This window comes from Manis javanica, chromosome 11, assembly GCF_040802235.1.
Source record: "Manis javanica isolate MJ-LG chromosome 11, MJ_LKY, whole genome shotgun sequence".
In the NCBI taxonomy this organism is placed as follows: Eukaryota; Metazoa; Chordata; class Mammalia; order Pholidota; family Manidae; genus Manis; species Manis javanica.
Genome location: NC_133166.1, coordinates 45,740,154 through 45,763,518, shown reverse-complemented (window position 1 = coordinate 45,763,518; position 23,365 = coordinate 45,740,154). Strand labels below are relative to the sequence as shown.

The following is a 23,365-nucleotide window of genomic DNA, read 5'->3' as shown; positions in this document are numbered from 1 at the left end:
GTATTTTTATCCATTTATTTATTAAATTTCACTTAGAAAGTTGTGTATTTTTGAATATTTCTGTTCTTACACATACACTACATTTCTGTTTTTTATGTACCATTTGCAAATATTTTTGTTATTTCTCCTTTATTATTTAACTAAACATTATACTGTGGCTAGTCTTCCATTTTAAACATTTTGTTTTTGTTCCCATATTCTCTGAGTTTTTCCACTCTAATTTTTACTTGTTGTTTTAATTTTTTGGTTAGTCAATAAAACATTTTATTGTAAGTGGATTTGTATTGGCCTAAGTTGATTAAAGAACCTAAAGAAATTCATAAACATTAGTATTTGACCACTTCGTCCAGGAACATGATTTGTTTTCCATTCCTTTAAGTTTTCTAGAATACTTTTATTTCAGTTTATACTGACAATGATCAATGTAATAGTTGATAATATTTTAATTATTATTTCTCCCTATATATGCATAGGTGAGATAATTTCTACAATTTTTTAAAAGTTATCTTTATTAGATTTGGAAAAGTCTTAATTATTTACATTTATTTATTTAAGTACACCAAAAACCACATGCTTACTTTCTGTCTAGCCAATGTTTTTGAAATGTCTTTCAGATGTACTATTTAAGGTACAAAAATACATTTTTATTAAATTTAAAGACATCTTTTCCCACTCATGTATTATTTAGGTTGAATATAAACCTTATTAAATTGCTTGGATTTAGGTGAATTTTAATTGCTTTTAAAACAGTATCACAGTTCCCAAACAATGCTATTTTTTGTCAAATTAAGTGCTTAAAATTTGTTTAAGGTTTGGAATAATGGAAAGATAAATGCATTGTATACAATGATGTTAGCCAGGTTTTGTCAGTAAACTCACTTTGGGATCTGAAACAAATTCTTTAATCTTTCTGTATCTAAAACTATAGCATCTATGAGTCATATCAGTGCATATGCCACATTATTTGGGAATTTACTCCCCATTTATCAGTTAATATGGTTTTAATGAGATTGTTTGAATTGAAAGATGATCCAGATGGGGCCAGTAAGAATTACATCTGCATTAACCACAGGTATTCATTTAGTAGGTATTGTGACCAAACCTAGGCCAGTTGATTCTGCAAATTTTGCTAGAACTGTTGACAGAGAAGTATCTACTGTCTACTGAGGATAAAAAGGTAATGAAAAGTAAGCTTCAAGTTAGTGCACATCTTTGCCACAATTCTGCATCAGTGTATCTGAGAATGAAGTCATTAGAGAGGAAAGCAATACAGAGAAACAGGAATGAAAGGATGAAAGGATGAAAATAAAAATATTCACTTGACACCCTTTCGACTGTGAGATTCATGGTGCCTGAAGCTAGTTATCCCCTTGGGAAGTCTTTACTACATGTACCAATAATCCCTCCCCTTTCTGTATAAGTTAATTTGTGATGAGTATCTTTAACATGTAACAGTGGATTGATATAAAATACAATCTTGAATTAGATAATATTTAGAATTTAGTGTTCTAATAATTCTTCTAGATTCTAAATACATTTATTGAAAAAAGGTTTAAAACTCTTAAGAGGACACTTCATCTACAAAATTTACTATTTTAAAAGCTAACACTTCTTTGTATAAATAAGTTTTGAAGGTTTACTTAACAGAATAAATGGCCATAGTTATCCGATAGTTACACCTCAAATCTTGATTCAGAGTTGCCAGAGTCAGTTCAGGCTGCCATAATGAGTTACTGTAGACTGAACATCTTAACAACAAACACTTACTTCCCACTGTTCTGGAGGCTAAGTCCTATGAGATTCAGTGTTTGTTGAGGGCTGCTTCTTGACTTATAAACAGCTCCTTTCTCCCTCTGTCCTCACATGGGTGAAAGAGGGAGAAAGGAAGAGAGTAAACCCATTTCTCTTCCTATTAGGGCACTAATTCCTGAACTTACCTCCCAATGGATCCACCTTCTAATGCCATCACATTGGTTGTTATAATTTCAACATATGGATTTGGGGGTGTCATAAGCATTCAGTCCATAATAAGAGTGCAAACATTATTTAACTCAAAAAGAAAAAAAAATACTTGTTAAGGATCCCTTTGCTGACATAGCCCAATTAGCTATCATATCTTAACTGGATTATTGTAATAATCTCCAACTGTTCTCTCCATTTCTATGTTCTATGAGTCTTTTCTCAACAGTGAGTCTTTTCTCAACTGTTTAGAAAAGACTCATAAAACATAGAAATGGAGTCTCTACTCAAAACATGCTAATGGCTCAGAACAAATTTCAAAATCCCTAATAATGTCCTGTGTAACCTCTGTGATCTCATCCAAGATCTTTCTGACCTTAAATGCTACCGCTGTCCCTCTATTCACCCTGCTACAGTGAACTCCCTGCTTTTTTTCAAATATACTAGGTATATGTTTCTCCAGGTGCCTGCATTATTCTTCCCACAAATGTATCCAGGGCTTCCTCCTTCATCTCTTTTAAAGTATTGTACAAATACCATTTCTCAGTGAGAATTTCCCTAACTGCTGAATTTTAAATTGCACAATCCCTTAGAATTCCTATCCTCTTTCTATGCTTAATTTTTCTCTGTATCACTTAGCTCCAATCAATATTTTATATATATATATTTTATTTATATTATTTCTTTCACCCCCCAACCCATGTCAGAATGCTAACCCTTTGTGGCCAATAGGGTCAGTTTCTTTAAAGACCTATTTGTACTTTGTTCATCAGCGAACACTCTATACTCATAACAATGACTTGCAAATAGTTGGAGTTGAGATATTTATTGAATTAAAGGAATAACAGATGTATTGGTTAATCAATGACAATAAATTTCACACGTTGGTAAATAAATATTTGTTGAATTGATACATAAATGAATAAAGGATGAGTGAAAGTATAAGGATACTATTAGAGTTCTCCAGAGAAACAGAACCAAAAAGATATATGGAGCTATATCGAAAGAGACTTTTTATGAGGGACTGCTCATGTGATTATGAAGGCAAGAAGTCCCATGATCTGCCGTCTGCAAGCTGGAAGCCCAGAAGATTTGGTGTATAGCCTCAATAGTGTAATATATATAAAATATAAAACCACGGGCCTGAGAAATGGAAGGTTGATAATATATGTCTGGGTTTGAGGCCAAAGGACAGTGACCCAGGAGTATCAGTGTCTGAGGGCAGGAGAAGATGGATGTCCCACCTGGAGCAGCGATTAACCCATTGTGATTAGAAATACATATTTAGTCATTCATGTGACCAAATATATATGTCCCAGGTATATTTGGTCTTCATCCACAGTTTCTGAAAACATTGTAGAGTCTTAAGGGTGAAATGGCTGTTTTGTCATGTTAATAAGAGACTTTTGGACCCAGCCAAGGGAAGGACTGGAAGTTGAATCAGCCAATGGCCAATAAATGAGTCAAACATAACTATGCAGTGAAGCCCTCACAAAAGCCACCGAGAAGAGCTGATCGTTCCCGGCTGGATTGGATCCTATTTCTCTGTCGGGGAGAGCTTCTAAGCTTGGAGAACCAGAACACCTCCACGCGCCACCCAGCTAGGCCCCACACTTCACGCGGACAGAAGCTCCTTTATTTGAGACCTTCCCCTATGTCTGTCCTTATCTGGCTATTAACTTGTTTCCTTTATGGTTTCCTGAGTTTTTACTGAAATGTGTGTTTTCCTGAGTTCTGTGAGCTGCTCTAGCAAACTAATTAAATTCAAAGGGGAGGTCATTGGAACCTCCAATTTGTAGCTGGCAGGTTAGAAGCACGGGTAACATCGTATCTCATAAAACTATCTCACAAAACATCCTTATGCAATAGTCTGCCAGTTATCAATTTATTCTTTGAATTTAATCTCCTTTGCCCTGTTTTTTGACGCCAGAGCTGGAGCCTATAAGCCTTTCTCCTTTGCCGGCTGACACAATATTGTGCTTTTTCATTAGAGGGTATAGGCTAAGCACTGATGGAGAAAGTGTTTCTCTTCCTTGTTCAGGGGTGCATCTCTTCTAGCTCCTGCATGACTCAGCTGCCAGTGGTGCGTGAAATGTCTAAGATAATCTTTCCAGTGCATTTCAGTAACACCCCAGTGGGCACCTTTTCAAAGAGTTCCTCTAGCATCATGATGGGTAGTTTCCTGCTTGTCATCCTGTGGCACTCTGTAAACTTCTCACAATTTAGTGGGCACAGTCCATCCATCAAGGTCTTCATTTGTTGTATTGAAAGTCTTCCAAGTTTTTCTTTCTTGAACACTCTGCCTCAGCCATGGAGATAGTGGCTGCTCCCTTACCTGCTATTCCTGTAATCTTTACAGTTCTTTTTATCTCTTAGGAATTAATGGCCTGTTACTACTTAATACTATATTATTTTTCTCATTCAAATTATGGAGTGGATCTGGCTCCTGACTCTACCCTGACTGGCACAACTCAGTATCAAATGTCCTGTTTTACCACTGAGGGGCAGCTAACCTTATGTGAGCCTCAGGTTGCTCATCTGAGCCATAAAATGGAATTAGTCACCCCTTTTTCTGCTTCAAATTCACTTTGGACATTAAATTACATTACATATGTGATAGGGTTCTATATTTTCAATGATATACCCTTTTATTGTATCACCACATGTGTCCACTATTTCAAATCCCTGATCTATTTGTTTATTCTTAAAGAAATCACAAAATCTCAAAGCCTATTTTCTGAATGTTCTGTGGGTAATAAATGTGTAGAACTTTAAAACCGCTGAACCAAAAAGAACAGTCATACAGGAACGGGCCTCTTCCTTACTTGAGAGGGCACGTATAATTAGGCTTTCAGTTTTACCTTCGCAACAACTACAGTTTAGTCATCTTTATATTCCCTATATAGGCTATGGTTCACCCACCCTCTCATGGTTTGCAGGATGCATTCTATCCTATGCTATTTATAGTTTAGTCTACTCCATAATCTATGGTCTTCATCATCTAAAAGTATAAAACTAATACTCTTAAAATTCATATTATAATACTGCTCAGTATAATATGTACACTAACTAAAGCCAATTAACCAAAATACATAGAGTAAAATAATTTCTGAATAATGTTCTATAATTAATAGAGTATTTAATATGCTCTAATTATGACAAAAGTTCATTCACAACCCTCAATCCTAGAGAATTCTCTGTGCAGCTCACCAGTCACTCAATATCTGAGAACTAAGAGACCTGTCCTCCAAACCTGCATCATCTAAGAGATAACATCCTCTTTGAAGAAGTGCACTTATTGTTTATGGGGATGGGGAAATCTCTTGGATACATTTCAGATTAGATCACTAATTGATATTGTCTCAAGTGGGCAATTACATTTCTGTGCTAGGACAAATATCTTCTTTAAGCCACAGTTTCTTTTATTATAAAATGAGTAGCTGTTAGGAACAAATGAGATAATCTGTACAGATTTAGAAAAGAAATATATATAATTCCAAATAAAAGAAAAGACTCTTTTGGTACACAAATAACCCTAGCACGTCATTTAACCTCTCTGAACCTCTTTTTCTTATATGTAAATAGTGATGTGAAAAGGATTCTTTTCTTGAGGTTGTTCTAAGTGTCTGTCTGGTGAGCGGTACATAGAAAGCACTCAGTACAAGCTATCCATTATCATTTTTTATTACAATTATATTGAGATAGTGTCCTTTGTACTCCCTAGCACTGCACACAGAAAAATCAGAATATACTATGTGACTGAATACACTTATTTTCCTGCATATCTGGAAGTCATTTCTTTTTGGTGAAATCAAAGAGTTCAGAGACAAACCAGTCATTTGATTGAAACATGTCTTCCAGCTGTAAAACTCCAGTCAGCTTCCTATAATCTTGGTTCTCTGGGCACCAAAAACTTTTGGGTAAGTGTCAGTACCACCCAAGAATTTTCTAGGATTTATCATCTGTAACTTGGTAAATGATCCACGTTTATCTTCTGGATGATCCTGCCAGTGAGGTAATGTAGGTACTTTGAGAAAGCTTGACTTCTGAGAGCCAAGAAAATAAATGAAGAAGTATAGCTCAGTTGAAAAAAGGTAATCATTATCATCAGTTTGTTTCAATCATTACCATGTGTTCTGTTTGGAATGAATAGCTTAAGATTGTTTTATACAGAATGGACAGTGACTGAAACATCAGGTTATTTTTCAACAGCCTCCTGAATACATGCTGGAAGTATTTCTTTCATGTAATGACTTTTTCCTTCAATAATATTATTATTATATTTTTTCGGTCATTAATCTACAATTACATGAAGAACATTATGATTACTAGGCTCCCCCCTTCACCAAGTCCCCCCCACATACCCTCTCACAGTCACTGTCCATCAGCATAGTAAGATGCTGTAAAATCACTACTTGTCTTCCCTGTGTTGCACAGCCCTCCCCGTGCCCCCCCCCCAGTATACATGCTAATCATAATGCCCCCTTTCTTTTTTCCTGCCCTTGTCCCTCCCTTCCCACCCATCCTCCCCAGTCCCTTTCCCTTTGGTAACTATAAGTCCATTCTTGGGTTCTGTGATTCTGCTGCTGTTTTGTTCCTTCAGTTTTTCTTTGCCCTTATACTCCACAGATGAGTGAAATCATTTGGTACTTGTTTTTCTCCACCTGGCTTATTTCACTGAGCATAATGTCCTCCAGCTCCATCCATGTTGTTGCAAATGATAGGATTTGTTTCTTTCTTATAGCAGAATAGTATTCCATTGTATATATATATACCACATCTTCTTTATCCATTCATCTACAGATGGACACTTAGGTTGCTTCCATATCTTGGCTATTGTAAAAAGTGCTGTGATGAACATAGGGGTGCATATGTCTTTTTGAATCTGAGAAGTTGTATTTTTTGAATATATTCCAAGAAGTGCGATCCGAGGGTCAAATGTATTTCTATTTTCAGTTTTTTGAGGAACCTCCATATTGCTTTCCACAGTGGTTGAACTAGCTTACATTCCCACCAGCAGTGTAGGAATGTCCCCTTTTCTCCGCACCCTCGCCAACATTTGTTTTTCTTAGTCTTTTCAATGCTGGCCATCCTTACTGGTATGAGGTGATATCTCATTGTGGTTTTAATTTGCATTTCCCTTATGATTAGTGATGTGGACCATCTTTTCATGTGTCTGTTGGCCATCTGAATTTCTTCTTTGGAGAACCGTCTCTTCATATTCTCTGCCCATTTGTTAATCAGGTTATTTGCTTTTGGGGTATTGAGGCGTGTAAGTTCTTTATATATTTTGGATGTTACCACCTTGTTGGATATGTCATTTACAAATATATTCTCCCATACTGTAGGATACCTTTTTGTTTTGTTGATGATGTCCTTTGCCATACAAAAACTTTTTAGTTTGATGTAGTCCCATAAGTTCATTTTTGCTTTTGTTTTCCTTTCTCGAGGACATGGGTTCAGGAAGAAGTTGCTCATGCTTATATTCAGGAGATGTTTGCCTATGTTTTCTTCTAAGAGTTTTATGGTTTCATGACTTACATTCAAGTCTTCAATCCATTTCGAGTTTACTTTTGTATATGGGGTTAAACAATAATCCAGTTTCATTCTCTTGCATGTAGATGTCCAGTTTTGCCAACACCAGCAGTTGAAGAGGCTGTCATTTCCCCATTGACTGCCCATGGCTCCCTTATAATATATTAATTGACCATATATGGTTGGGTTTATATCAGGGTGCTCCAGTCTGTTCCACTGTTGGTCTATGGGTCTGTTCTTGTGTCAGTACCAAACTATCTTGATTACTGTGGTTTTGTAGTAGAGCTTGAAGTTGGGGAGCATAATTCCCCCTGCTTTATTCTTCCTTCTCAGGATTGCTTTGGCTATTTGATGTCTTTTGTGGTTTCATATGAATTTTAAGGTGATTTTCTCTAGTTCATTGAAGAATGCTGTTGGTATTTTGATAGGAATTGCATTGAATCTATAGATTGCTTAAGGCAGAATAGCAGTTTTGACAATATTAATTCTTCCTATCCATGAGCATGGTATGTGTTTCCATTTATTGGTATCTTCATTAATTTCTCTCATGAGTGTCTTGTAGTTTTCAGACTATAGGTCTTTCACTTCCTTGGTTAGGTTTATTCCTAGGTATTTTATTCTTCTTGATGCAATTGTGAATGGAATTGTTTTCCTGATTTCTCTCTCTGCTAGTTCATTGTTTGTGTATAGGAATGCCACAGATTTCTGTGTATTAATTTTGTATCCTGCAACTTTGCTGAATTCAGATATTAGATCTATTAGTTTAGGAGTGGAGTATTTAGGGTTTTTTGTGTACAATATCATGTCATCTGCAAACAGGGACAGTTTGCAAGATTCCTTGGCAATCTGGATGCCTTTTATTTCTCTGTGTTGTATGCTTGCCATGGCTAGGACCTCCAGTACTATGTTGAATAGAAGTGGGGAGAGTGGGTATCCTTGTCTTGTTCCCGATCTTAAAGGAAAAGCTTTCATCTTCTTGCTGTTAAGTATAATGTTGGTTGTGGGTTTGTCATATATGGCCTTTATTATGTTGAAGTACTTGCCCTCTATACCCATTTTGTTGAGAGTTTTTATTATGAATGGAGGTTGAATTTTGTCAAATGCTTTTTCAGCATCTTTGGAGATGAGTTTTTGGTTTTTGACTTTTTTTTTGTTGATGTGGTGGATGATGTTGATGGATTTTCGAATGTTGTACCATCCTTGCATCCCTGGCATAAATTCAACTTGATCATGATGGATGATCTTTTGGATGTATTTTTGAATTCAGTTTGCTAATATTTTGTTGAATATTTTTGCATCTATGTTCATCAGGGATATTGGTCTGTAATTTTCTTTTTTTTGGTGTCTTTGCCTGGTTTTGGTATTAGAGTGATGCTGGTCTCATAGAATGAGTTTGGAAGTACTCCCTCCTCTTCTATTTTTTGGAAAACTTTAAGGAGAATGGGTATTAGGTCTTCACTAAATGTTTGATAAAATTCAGCGGTGTAGCCATCTGACCCAGGAGTTTTGTTCTTAGGTAGGTTTATGATTACCAGTTCAATTTAGTTGCTGGTAATTGGTATGTTCAGATTTTCTGTTTCTTCCTTGGTCAGCCTTGGAAGGTTGTATTTTTCTAGAAAGTTGTCCATTTCTTCTAGGCTATCCAGTTTGTTAGCATATAATTTTTCATAGTATTCTCTAATAATTCTTTGTATTTCTGTGGTGTCCATAGTGATTTTTCCTTTCTCATTTCTGATTCTGTTTATGTGTGTAGACTCTTTTTTCCTTGATATGTCTGGCTAGAGGTTTATCTATTTTGTTTACTTTCTCAAAGAGGAAGGTATATGAGAAGGCTTCCATTATCTTTTTGGCCATGAATTCCAAGGGTCATAACTACAGGTTGCTCTTTCTGTGCTATATTGTAGGGGTTGAGATAAAGAGGCAAATAAATAAAAGATGGGGAGCAAAGACCATCCCAACCCCTGTGGTATCTAACCCCCTATATTAGTCCCTGAGATCCCTGAGTCATGCCTAGTATCTATACTTTCTACTTTCTGTGAAGCAGAAATATCTTTGCAATCAAGTTTCTTTCTTAAAAAGTTGATTTTCTAACAATTGCCACTGAATTAATCCTGAATAATGCAGATTTTAAAGCTACCGAGAATGGAGCTAAGACTTGAATCCAGGTCTGCCTTATTTCACAGAGCCTGTGCTCATGTCTGTGTACTAGATTATTCTACAGGTATGTGATCTCTTAATTTCTCACCATGGTTTGTTCCTTAACAATAGTCTTTCAGTTCTTATACTCACAGGCAGTATACCTGTCTACATAATGGTGAAGTGAATGACGGAATTGTTTATTCTCAACACCAGGGAGAAAGAAAAATATTTTGGATTAATTGAAAGATGTCAGTATGAACTCTAATCCTCATCTGCCTAAGTTCAAACCATGAATTATTAACTTTGGCACATTAAATTATTGAGCTCATTTTTTTTTTTTTTTGTATCTGAAATGGGAGAACAATGAGGTAGAAATTCAGGACTCCAGTGAATGCTCAAGAATTTTTTACATTTTCTCTTGTTATGGGCTTAAATCTGATATAATTGGAAAATGTAGAAAGCAATGTTAACCTTCCTCTTTCTTTCTCATCTAATTGGAGGTTTTAGGCTAAGTAATCAAGATTATAAATCTATCTGTGACTGAATTTCTTTCAAATGTCTAGAATATCTTGTTTTGCTTGACTTGGTTTGGCACAACCACAGGTGACCCCACAAATGATTAAGATACAGTCACTAGAAACAAGGTAATGAGCTATTTCTTCAGCAACTGCAGAAATGATTGAATGTAATTAGATATTTAGAGAGTGTTTTGAGCTTTTATTGAGTTCTCAGATGCTTTCTTCATACAGTTGTAGAAATATTTAATGGCATTTTCCTCTTCTCTGAATTTTAATCTTTTTATTTCAAAAGCTTGAGTGATTTTTGAACATCACATTCCACCTCTGCATAGATAAGAGCTGCTTCACCAAGTTTTGTGAAATGATATTATTCAACGTTTCTTTCAGTTTGTAGAATGCTGGGACAAAGCAGTTAAAAGTAGCTAAGATAGCCGCCGCCGCCGCGCCGCGACTTGAGGGCGGGAGGCTGGGGGAGGGTAGTGGAGCGGTGCATCTGCCATGTTGGGTCTTAAGCGGCTGCTGTAAGCGCCGATGGAGCGAGCGGGCTTAGAGAGCGGTGGCAGCGGTGTGGGATCTGCCTCTCTGGGAGCAGCCCAGAGCTGCGGCGTCTGCGGCATCATGAGCGGGGGCACCCCTTATATCGACAGCAAGATCAGCCTTATTTCCAAGGCAGAGATCCGCTACGAGGGCATCCTTTACACCATCAACACAGAGAACTCCACCGTAGCCAGCCCTAGCAAAAGTTCGGTCCTTTGGTACAGAAGACAGACCAACAGATCGTCCAATACCGCCTCGAGATGAAGTGTTTAAATACATTATATTCTGTGGGACTGATATTAAGGACCTCACTGTTTGTGAGCCACCAAAACCACAATGTTCTTTGCCTCAGGACCCAGCTATTGTTCAGTCTTCACTAGGCTCCTCTACTTCTTCATTCCAGTCAGTGGGTTCCTATGGACCTTTTGGCAGGATGCCAGCGTACAGTCAGTTCAGCCCAAGTTCATTAGTCAGCCAGCAATTTGGTGCTGTTGGTGTTGCTGGAAGCTCCTTGACATCCTTTGGAACAGAAACATCAAACAGCAGTACCCTATCCCAAAGTAGTGCAGTTGGTTCTGCCTTTACACAGGATACAAGATCTCTAAAAACACAGTTATCTCAAGATCGTTCAAGCCCTCAGTTAGACCCTTTGAGAAAAAGCCCCACCATGGAACAAGCAGTACAGACCGCCTCATCCCACTTACCTGCTCCAGCACCTGTTGGGAGAAGGAGCCCAGTGTCAACCAGGCCTTTACCATCTACCAGTCAAAAAGGAATAGAGAATCAAGAGCACAGGTGAGCTGAAGTACACAAAGTTACAAGACCAGAAAATGAGCAACTCAGAAATGATAGCAAGAGACAAATAGTTCCAGGTGCTCCTTCAGCTCCAAGAAGAGGGCATAGAGGTCATCGAGGTGGCAGGGGAAGATCTGGTATTCGACAAGATGGTCCAATGAAATTTGAGAAAGTCTTTGACTTTGAAAGTGCAAATGCACAATTTAACAAGGAGGAAATCGACAGTTTCATAATAAACTAAAATTGAAAGAAGATAAACTTGAGAGACAGGAGAAGCCTGTAAATGGTGAAGATAAAGGAGACTCAGGAGTTGATACCCAAGTATCAATGAAGGATATAATGAAGGAAATGCAGATGAAGAAGATCCACTTGGACCTAATTGCTATTATGACAAAACTAAATCCTTCTTTGATAATATTTCTTGTGATGATAACAGAGAACGGAAACCAACCTGGACTGAAGAAAGAAGATTAAATACTGAAACATTTGGAATCCCACTTCGTCCAAACCGTGGCCGTGGAGGGTACAGAGGCAGAGGAGGTCTTGGTTTCCGTGGTGGCCGAGGGCGTGGTGGTGGCAGAGGTGGTACCTTTACCACCCCTCGAGGATTTCGTGGTGGATTCAGAGGTGGTCATGGGGGCAGGGAGTTTGCAGATTTTGAATATAGGAAAATGATAGCTTTTGAACCCTAAAAGGTCTGGATTGATCATACAGCTTTCTGAAAAAAAGACAACAAAGTTGCTGCATAGTCTCCAAACAAGTCTTTGAAAATAGGTGAATTTCTAGCTCTTCATGGTCCTGAGAATTTGTTTCAGTCTTCGCGAAGAATGAAGAAGTGAATTCACTGTATATTTGTCACCAGCACTGGGTTTTTGTTCGTTTGTTTTTCTGCTTAATTTCAAAGATAAAATGCAGTTACTTTTTTGGGGAAATGCTCATCTGTGAAAATGAGCATTAAATATATTTGGAATAGCAGACGGTTAAGTAATTTCTTATGTGTAGTTAAACTAAAGCAGTACTTCAGTGGGACTTAAGTATTTTTTCATCACTGAAAGGATTTTTCCTATCACTAAATTGTATTTGGCAATTATTGTAAGTTGCAAATAGGGCCATGATACTGTGTTTTGAGCCACAGAAGGTTGTGTGTGTGTTTGTGTGTGTGTGTGTGTGTGTGTTTCTTTTTGGAAATCCTGTAATATCCCTTCGAGGTAGCTTATTTCGTCAATTAATTAGGGTGCTGGATGGTAGATAATTTTGTCAAGTCAACTATGTACACACAGTAAATACTGTTTCTTAGGCAAAGGTAACTTTTTTATAAAGTTGTAAAATTCCATTATATTCCATTGCCAAAGAAATATTAAGAACTTTATATAGCTGTATAAAAAGCAACTAATCTTTTAAAGAATAAACATTTTAAAGTCTGCAAACATACCATGTCCTTGGAGAAGCTAATGTTCTGAGGAGCAAAGCTATTATGGGTGGGTCCTTTTTTCATAGCTTTCCAGGCTAAAGAATTTTGATTTGGGGTTTCTTTTTTTTAGTATTGGAACATAAATGAAGATTTGATACATTCTTCCAGTATCTAAACAGGATAAATTACTCATACTCATTGTGAGAACTTAATTTTATAGCAAATGGCATATCACAGGATTTGTCCAAATAATAGATATTTTCAGGATACAAATGTAAATAATCATAGATAAGAATGTATGTAGTTGTATTTTCAAATAAGTACCCTCCCTTTTTTAAGACAATAAAGCTAGGCAACAATTAATCTGTTAAAAAAAAGTAGCTAAGATTACTTGTTTTATGTTAGCTAGCTAATATTTCATGGTGTATTTGTTTTGCTGTCATACTGTTGGCTGCACACCATTTTAGCCAAATCATTTTTTAAGTCAAACTTGTATTATCATTTCAAGCTGTTATGTTAAGAAGACTATGTTTACCATGCTGGCCTCCTATTAAGACCAGCAATCTGAAAATTTATGTATACTACCAAAACGATGATTACACTAGTATAGAAATGACCTAGGGTGTGTTCCTTTTGATAACATTGTACATATGCTCCTTTTCCTTCTCTCTATACATGCTTTTAACATGTCAACTTTAATATTTAATAGCAGTTTTTTATTATTAAGAATACATGTAAGAAATGTGATATTAGAGATGTGAAGAGACAAGAAACGAATTACTTTTTCTACACACATGAAATTGTTTTTATTGTTACAAATGAACCTCTATTCATTGTCCACATGTATATGCATTTTACAAATTTCACGTCTCTAGACACATGGCTTTTCTGCTTTTGAAATGTGTTAAACATCTCTCCTTCTCTCGAAAGACTCATAATTAGCACACCTTCTAAAAGCAATTTTTCTTCCTAATCTTGTGAATCTCTCTACATATGAAACAAGAAAAAATTCCATAATTTACCAAGCCATTCCCTCTTTTAATATATCTGTGTTGTTTTCTATTCATCAGTTCTCTTTCTGTATTTATCATCTTTTTATTTTTATACTAAAGATTACCTTATTACATTACATTGCACATGTGTGTGTGTGTATGTGTGTGCGCAGGAAGTTTCTGTCTGATTGTTTCTCTATCATGAATTCTTCCCTAGTAGTGGAGTTTCAGGACCAACAATTACAAATTCCTATGCCATTCTTCTATGCATTTTTGCAGTTTTTTCCTAACAAGGTTGTGTAAATTTTTTAAAAATATTTTTAAAATTATGTGATTTTGGATGTGTCAACAGTATACAATATAAAAATATTTTAATTAATATAAAGATATTATATATTTTAAGAAATCTAAAAAATATTTATTGCAAATACAAGAGGAGGGTCTGGCCCAATGTTAATATATTTAAAAGCCCCGAAATGTTTTTTTCTTTGAATCAGAACATTAACCTCCCAATTTTTGTTTTTATTCAGCCTCCTATGAAAATGTCTTTCTGAAAGATTACTTACTGCAAAATTGCTAACATGACAGAGTATTCAGAATAGCAAAATGTGTTAGAAGCACACCTCTCTAAAAGCAATTTTTCTTCTAATCTTGTGAATCTCTGTACATATGAAACAAGAAGAAATAAGAATCTATAAAACTTCAAAACCTCTGAAACTTGATTTCCGGATTCTCTTTTTAACCATGGAATTAAATATTGAATAAACATTTGTCTTGTTTTCTATTCATCTGTCTTTTATTTGTCAGATAAGTTGAGGTCTTCTTCTGCCAGGCAGTAAGATCTTTGCTGTTGCTGTTCCTTACCTACCTTGTAGTGATTCAAGAGTTTCTAGAATTACATTTTAGCTTCTGTAGTAATTTTGAAGACTATAAAAATGAACCTAACTACAACATGTAATTAAATCAGCACCTCATTAATAGTTTATTAGTCTTTGTTTGCACTGAAGAAGGCAAACAGATTTCATCTTTTATACCAAGTCAGCTCAACTAGTTGTGTTTTTCGGGCACGTGCTGTTGAGAAGGACAGAGAAGACTATCCTGCTCAGCAGGAAGCAGTACTGAGATTAGCTGATTTGTCTCATAGGCCATTGGAGCTTGATGGGAGTGTACTAGCCTCATTCCTGCCATCCAAGATCTGCATATATTTATACTATTCCTTCCAGTTGGTCTGTATGGATAAACTGGTGTATGAATACAAAGAAAGGTGAATGAACCACTTACGATTTGTAATTCTCTGGAGAAATTATTAGTCAAACAAGACAAAAAAAAATCAACTTTGTGAGGCCATTCAGCCAACCTCCTTTAGTGTCCAAATGTTCTGCTCTCATTTATAGGACTGTGAACTAAATGCTGCTAAATCTCACAAGCCTATAGGTTCAAATGAAGTCATGCCTGTGCCTTAGTGGCAGGTCTCTTGGCTGCTCACCTGTCTGACTCCGGGGCAGTGTGTAACAATGGAAGCAATACCACCCCCTAGGAGACTGTTATGAAATGTGTAAAAGGCTACGTGGTTCTCATAATGACTAGTGGGTGTTGCTGGATTTGGGTAGGTAAGGATGTGCAAATCCAGATGCAAAGGGTACTTCTGTATAACAAAGAAATCTCCAACACCCATAAAGATAAACCTGACCATGAGTATGCCCCAGGAACTGGACAGGAAGAGTCCTGCTCCATGTGTCACATGTACTCAAAAAGTGTATTTTTAAAAGAATGTAGAGGTGCCTCTTTCATGTGGTTTCCACACAACTTTTATAACCCTAAACATCTTCTCCTCTTCTCAGGCCCCAGGGAAATGCTTGTTTAATATCTTCAAAACAGAGGCTGTGTGAATGCTGTGAAGATTTCAGGGTGATGTCACTGCTTGAAGGGGTGCAGGAGTATCTGAGAGATGTTAATGCCTACATGGAGAAAAGGAAAATTAACTTGTCAAACCCTTTCTTTCAGACAGCATGAATGCAATCAATTCCTGCATAATTAAAAACCCTTTTCAAGAAGAGCTGAGCATCCACTTTCTTCTTTCTCTCCAGGCTCCAGAGTATTTCCAGAGTTATTCACAAATTCGTGTTATGCTCTGAATACTTGCACTTGGCAATGTAGGGAATGTTTTGCAATACTAATTCACTATTTCACATTACTCTTAAATCTGCATACTTGCAGGTCAAGATGTAACATGGAAGAAACCCAATTCTTTTCATTGGGTACAAAGTGGACATTGAATAATAAATGTTGAGAGCCATTTTATTTTGTAATCCTACTGCATATGACAATTAATTAAGCCTATTAAATAAAATTTCTACTTTAAATGTATTTTATTTGAAATTCTATATTAATTTATAAAAATATATATTTTGCCTTTGAGTTTAATGAAACATGAAGTAAAACTTCATTGGAAAATGTAAATTTAAAAAGTCCAATAACTTGGGAGGAGGTCATTATTGAGGAGGGGACTTGTAGTAAAGGATTTGTCCTGACATTGAATAATTTATCACTCATTTTTATTTAGTTGTGATTGTGTAGTTTACAGGATCAATTACTGGAAAAGCAAAGAAACTTGATTCTATATAAATAAGAGAGGTTTAAGACACTTTTTAACAGGCTTAGAGTCAAAATATTAAATTGCCTGTAATACATGAATCACCAAGTTTCACTAGTATATATTGTTTCAACATTTTATATTATCATCTTTGTAAGTACATTTTCATACTATCTGTAGGAAATGATGAAGTGCTTATGTTGTGGAAATTTTATATTGTGTTTCTGTATTTGCTTGTATGCTACTTGTTGTTCTCATTTTTTCTTTGACACTATCCCTAGAGGTCTAACACACAGAATTTCTGTGTCTTTAATTACTGTTTGTTTTTCTAATCGATTCTCCACATCAATAAATCTCCTGAAAGAGATAGTGTCCAATCTCCAGTGATCTTCTCTGAATACTAAAGAGTAAATGTACACCTAGGCATGTGGAGAGATTCCTAGAAAATATTATATTTTCTGTCATGCTTTCTCACAGGCAATTTTAACATAGGTATAAATATGTTCATGTGCAATGATAGCACATTTCCTCAATTTTTCCACTTCAGCAGCCTGGCTAGCATCACATGCCTACTTCAATTCAGGTGATTAATAATTTTGCTTTAGCAACTGTTAGGAAGGAGTTGCTATTTATGAAAATAGTGAGAACTACAGGATGAATATATTTGGTAAAAATTGTGATAGGTTTTTAGATATCTTAAGATTGAGGTGCGTATTGGGCATTTGATTGGCGTAGCTCTAGGTCCCTATCTCATATTCTCTTAGTCTCTCTTTTACTTCAAGCATTGATATGACAAGAAGCTTCATATAGGAATAAACTTGTAGCCTCTTACCATAGATATCCTATGAAGTTTTACTTCTGGGATTCTCTGACGCTGAAGATGGGACATTACTGAATCCTACCCAAATATGGGGAACTTGAATTTGACAGAGTTAACACTTTTATGTGGTAGCACTTGACCTATTTTCATTGGGAATCAGTGGATTTGGGGACTCTTCATTATTCAGATGGGTAATTTTGAGACATAATTTTGTCTCATAGAAACTCATGGCAGAATTAAAGGCAAGGTGACTTGAATTAAACCTTTTTGTGAACTAAAACAGACCTTAAATTATGTATAGCTGCTTATAATTCTTGTTTATCCACTTAGAACACTTGTTAATGCTCTTAAATGGTGTTTTTTAGATATTTGAATTAAAAAACAGTTTTCTCCAGTGAGCAGAAATATTGATGACATTAATCTTCACATTAAATTATTAAATATTCTATGGTTATAATATTGCTGTTTACTCACTGTCACTGTTATATAAATTATAATTACATCATATAACTTTTCCCATTCTTTTTCATGTATTTATCTGAATATTTTTATTTAAAGTAGGTTTCTTATAGAAATTATAGACTTGGTTTGAATTTTTGTACCAAGTATATCAATTTCTGACTTAACTGGAGTGTTAAGCCCACTTAACTTTTACTATAATTATTGATAGGTTTGGGTAAAAAGATAAACTTTCTCAAGTAGACCTTTGGTTATAACATATCTACTACTAGTGTGAATTGCTGTGTTAATACTAAATAGATATGAAACCTGCTGATTCAGTAGGATAAAAGTTCATTAAAATGATTTATTGAACAAAGGAAATTTAATATTTTTACCTTTCAAACAATTCTGACAGTTTGTAACCAGAGATTACACCATACTACACCAAGATTGTTTTTTTAGAGATCTATGCTAAAATTTTACCACTATCTATTTTCCTGTTTCTCTGAGTAGCAGAATGCAATTTTCCTATGGTGTTCATCCTTTGTTTTCTTCTTTGGTCCATATTTCCATAATATGCACCAGAGAATGCATGCTATGTAATATTTATCTAATGTCCAGATTCAGGGGAGAGCATAGCAAGCCACTCAAATAATGGATTGCATTTTCTGATCTCCTCAGGAGACTTCTTTTTTTTATTATATGGGCCACTTTGTTGATTATATTCTCCCGCTTTCAGAGCTAAATGGCATAAATATTCATTGTCAGTTATTCTTAAAGAAATACCTCCAAAGTATGATTTGTAAAAGACTGAAACTTAAGAAGAAAGGTATTCTTTCTATGTATAAGAGGTCTCTAACTACACAGTTGAATACTACAGGTAATACTGGCATGCCAATAAAACAGACATTAGGGCAGAAAAATCTGAAATCTGATTATACATTCTAGTTGGCCTCTCCCAATGTAAAACTGAGAACATTTAAGAGAGCAAGATATGATCTGTATTTCCATTTTAATTTCATAAAATAATGTTCTTCAGCTAGAAAAACTATTCAAAATGGCTAAAGAGGGAGCTTTTTAATATGATATTGAAGTTTCTTAACTCTTTCTGTATTAGCTTTTTCCTGTCGCAAAGATGACTGCTTTCATCTACTCGTTTGGCTACTTACAATAGTTCAACATTTTTAGTCATGTGAGACTAGGCCTTCCAAACTCATTTTTCTAAATGGAGATAAACATTAACATTTAATGAATGGATTAATTCTTTTTGGGTCTTGAGTTCTCCTTTGGCAAGACATTTTAACCTTGTAAGTTTGTTTTTTTTCCTTCCTTAGTCTTTCTGGATGTTCTTAGTATGTTTTGTCTTCTGTATACATTCCTTTTAACCTCAAAGCTAATGTAATATTGATTGTTTTAATGTTATGTTTTGTTGAAAAATGGCAGTATTTTTCTGATCACATTTAACTGTGAGACATGAATGAAATGAACTGTCAACATGATGGAATGCATAGGAAGACTTATAACCCCTCCGCATTACGCTGGAGTAACAGAAAAATGTGTAGGAAGGGCAATTCAGCTGTCAAAATTTCACAATGATTTAAAACCAGTCATGGAACTTGAAATTCATGCCAATCATGTTTTAAGTAGTTCCTTTACATTTAATAAATGGTTTAAAAAGTGGTGGTAGCAAAAGAGAGGCTGTAAATGCTGCAACAGATGCACTGCCAGTAAAGTGATTTCATAGTGTCTACTCTTTCTTTGCAGACAATTCTTGGATCCCATTCTTAAAGGATTCCCCTGAATTCCATTAATTTTCCAAACACTTATTGCACAGCTGCAATTCATAAAGACCTGTCAAATGAAGAACAAATAAAATATAGTTGAAAGGAGGTAACTTCTTTTTAGCTCAGGACTAGTCTAACGTGCTCTATTATATTCAGCCACACATTTTTACCCAAAAAGCATGCTTTCATAAAAAGTAGCATAGCATAAGAATTAGGAATATCCCTTGTTTGGCATTAGATGAGTCTACCCCCTATATTCATAGGGCTGTGGATAAGTGGGAACAGTGGAGATAGAAACAAATAACATATATCTAAATATTTGAAAGTTATGTTTTAAACCTGTTATGTCATAAATTATTTAATAAAATACTTCTTTCCATTCTATTTTGAAAAATATGCTTTCAAAATGACCTGTAAGTTAGGTTTTTATTTAAAATGTTCAACCACTGTAGAGTTCTGCATATACATAGGGTATCACAAAGAGACTTGGCCACTGGCCTCTAGGCCTTGGTCCCCAGGCTGCAGTCCACTGCCTTCTTTCCTAAGGCCTTTCTCTGTCCTATAACAGGGCAGGGGCCTGTGTGGCTGTCTCAGCATGCATATCCTGTTCAGTCCACACCTCTGCAAAGCTGCTTTGACCATTCTTCAGGATGAGGGTGGTCCACACTAGAAGGATGTGCATGCTTAAAGGGGAACTATGATGGGTTTCTAGGAGTGTTACCTTCTCAACCCCATGGACCTTGTGCCCTGTGGAGCAATACATGTTAGGAGGAGGCACAGAGTTCCTCTGAAGAGCATGCCCCAGATCAGGGATCACACTTGCTAATTCCCAGGGTGGTATTGCAGGTAGACTTATGTTTAAATCCTTTTTCCCCCATCAGTTATCACTTGCATGTTCTTTAGTTTAGACCAGAGTGCCTGGGTTTAAATGCCAGCTTCACCACTTAATAGATGTGGAATTTTGAAAACATATAATCTATCTTTGTCTCAGTTTTCTCATCTCCAATTGGGAAGAGCAATGAGCTCAAACTCAAAGCATTACTTTGATAATTAAGTAAGTTAACATTTATGAAGTGCTTATAAGAGTGCCTGGCACATAGAAAGTATTTGATGGCTGTTTGTTAAAGAAGTAATAGTGTCCATATTTGTAAAAATGGGGACATTAATAATATCTCCTTCATAGGGAGTTGAAAAACAAGTAAAATAATGTCAAAACCTGTTATTCCAATGCTTGGCACAAAGTAAGTGTAGCAGATTATTAAATAATATAAACTGTAAAGAAGTAAATAAAATGTAGCTCTGGACGTATGTACCATAAGATTAACAATCATAGCCTTTTTGCATTTTTATTCTGTAATACATTTCACTTTTCCTTTGATAGTGATGCTGTAGGCAATTGTCTTGGCTTTGAAGTTTGGAAACATAAATATTCCCCTTTTAATAAACTTACATTGCTTTTCATGACCTTTAATCTGAGAGATTGTAAGGTCTTATCTCATATTTGCTATTGCAAACTATTCCATTCATTTAGTTGATAAATATTTGTTATATGCCCTAACTGTGCAAAAGTACTGGGCATTTAGTTGATAAATATTTGTTATATGCCATAACTGTGCAAAAGTACTGGGCATTTAACTTTATAGCTAACACTGCAGCTAGGAAGATATCAGCCAAAATAATGAGTTAATATTGTTTTTCTCTAAACCAATCTCCTACCCATAAGGGCAAGCACATGAAAAATTAATTGTATCTTCATAGAAAAAGGCATAGAGCTTGAAATCATAAATTAACATATGTATTCATTGTATTCTCGTTGGAAGTTGCTTTAGGTAAGAATATAAGCTGAACATTTTCTACAATATTTCTTTATTTCTTAAAAATAAAGGAAAAGGTCAGTTTTTAACATTACTCAGTGACAAGAACATGAGATGTGATTCGTGATTTCAGATAATGAAAAGGCATTGCTTCCATAAAGCTTCTTAACCATTTACACTAGAATGAGTGTGCACATGCATACAATGATCTATTAATCTGTGCATATTCTTGAAAGTACTATATTCAGATTATTGACACTCTAAGATTAAAATTCATGTAATTCATTTGTGAGAAATAAAATATAATGCAATCATTTAGAGCTTTTTCTTGAGGGGGCAGTCCTGAAAATGAATTACACAGAAAGACAGTGGTTGCTGACATATTTGAATGATTCAAGACTGTAAACTATTAGTAAGTTTGTTTTAAATTATTTATTGCATGTATATATATGTATGTGTGTGTGTGTGTGTGTGTGTGTGTGTGAACTTGCCTTTAAATCTAACATGTTCTTAATTATAGTTTAAGGGCCTCCCTGCCAACTATGATGCCCAAACTAGAAAACATATAGATTTTCTACTAAACTACAACTTCTTTTGAGAATCATCAATCACAGAAATTAGAGATACGCAGTTCTCTTAAAGGAATAAAGAAAAATTTGGGAAAGAAGGTCTGTACCTATAACTGTGTGTTGACTTGAATTGATCTGATACTTTATGAAACTCTTTCAGTTAAAATCATTGAGTATGACATGCTTTTCAGTTTAAACTTTTGAGTTATCTCAAAATTTAAAATACCTCTCTAATTTTAGATTTGTATACTTCTGAAGAGAATGAAATCTAGAAAAATGTGGCATCACATTTTTATTCAACCAAGAAAATGTGCTAAGTATCACTACTTTCATTAAACCTCTGAGATAAAAACAAGATACCAAAATATATTTAAAGAATAAAAATAGGATAGTTTTAATCAACCAGACCTATTATTGTGCCCAGTAAAATATAAATACCAAGTTCTCCATTCACTGAGATATAACCTCTTGTTTCCAATAAATCTACACCTATTCTTTATTGTTTTAGGGCTTGTCTGTTTGTCTATCTCCTCTTTCTCAAAATATTTGATTAAATTATACAAATAAATAAACAAATATATATATTTATATATAGTGTGGAAACATGTTTCCAATAAAACCTCCTTGAGACACATAATTCTGTGCTACTCATGTTTCAAGATGTTTCTGTTTGTTTTCTAGAAGGACATATATCTTACATTCTCAGTGTGAGGTTTGTGTTAGTTAAGTCAATGTTAGCATCCATAACAAAACAACCTAAAAAATATATAGTTTCTCAAACATGGCTGAAGTTGATTTCTTGCTCATACAAAATCCAAAATAGGGCCTCCTGATAGTCTGGAGGCTTTCCTTCTATTAGTATGTGAACCAGAGACTGAGGATTCTTCCATCTCTTGTCTTTGCCTTCTTTAAGTGGCCTTCAAGTTCACAGTTTTTACCTGCACCATCAGTGCAAAGCCAAGACCATCAACAGATGATGAATGAGAGGTTTTTATATGTGGTGTGTGGAAATGAATCATTTCACTTCCTTCATATTCATTTGCTAGAACATAGTCAGGGACACAGCTAAGTGCAAGGGATGCTAAGAAATACAATGTAAGTAAATTACCTAAAGAAAGAAGGAATAGGTTTAATTTCATAGTAAAACAGACACATTACAGGGAATTATAAGATGATTTTAAAGTTATAAGCTACTGTTCCATGAAATCCATTTTTAAATTTTGCGAACTATTCTAGTATGACTTAGTAGTTTTCTTGAGCACAAATGAGTAACTCTAAGAATACGAGTTGAGCATGTAACATGCTAACTCATTTCATTATAGCCCATTTCATTAAAGGAAAATGAAATTTTTTGCTGTAAAATTCAATTTTACTTTTAAGCAAGGGATATCCGCTGTACTATTGATGAGAGACACAAGTTAGTAGTAGAACCTCCAGATGCTATAAGAGTTGAGTAAG

General features: G+C 35.3%; 1 protein-coding gene across 1 annotated transcript; it reads left to right on the top strand.

Annotated features, from left to right (window-relative positions):
• The first annotated feature begins 10,769 nt into the window (after positions 1–10,769).
• LOC108402429 (LSM14A mRNA processing body assembly factor) lies at positions 10,770–13,257 on the top strand. Its single transcript, XM_073216338.1, is given in 4 exon segments — positions 10,770–10,880; positions 10,882–11,704; positions 11,707–11,822; positions 11,825–13,257. Coding segments are annotated over 4 exon segments (1,401 nt in total). The 3' UTR covers positions 12,176–13,257.
• Positions 13,258–23,365: the final 10,108 nt, after the last annotated feature.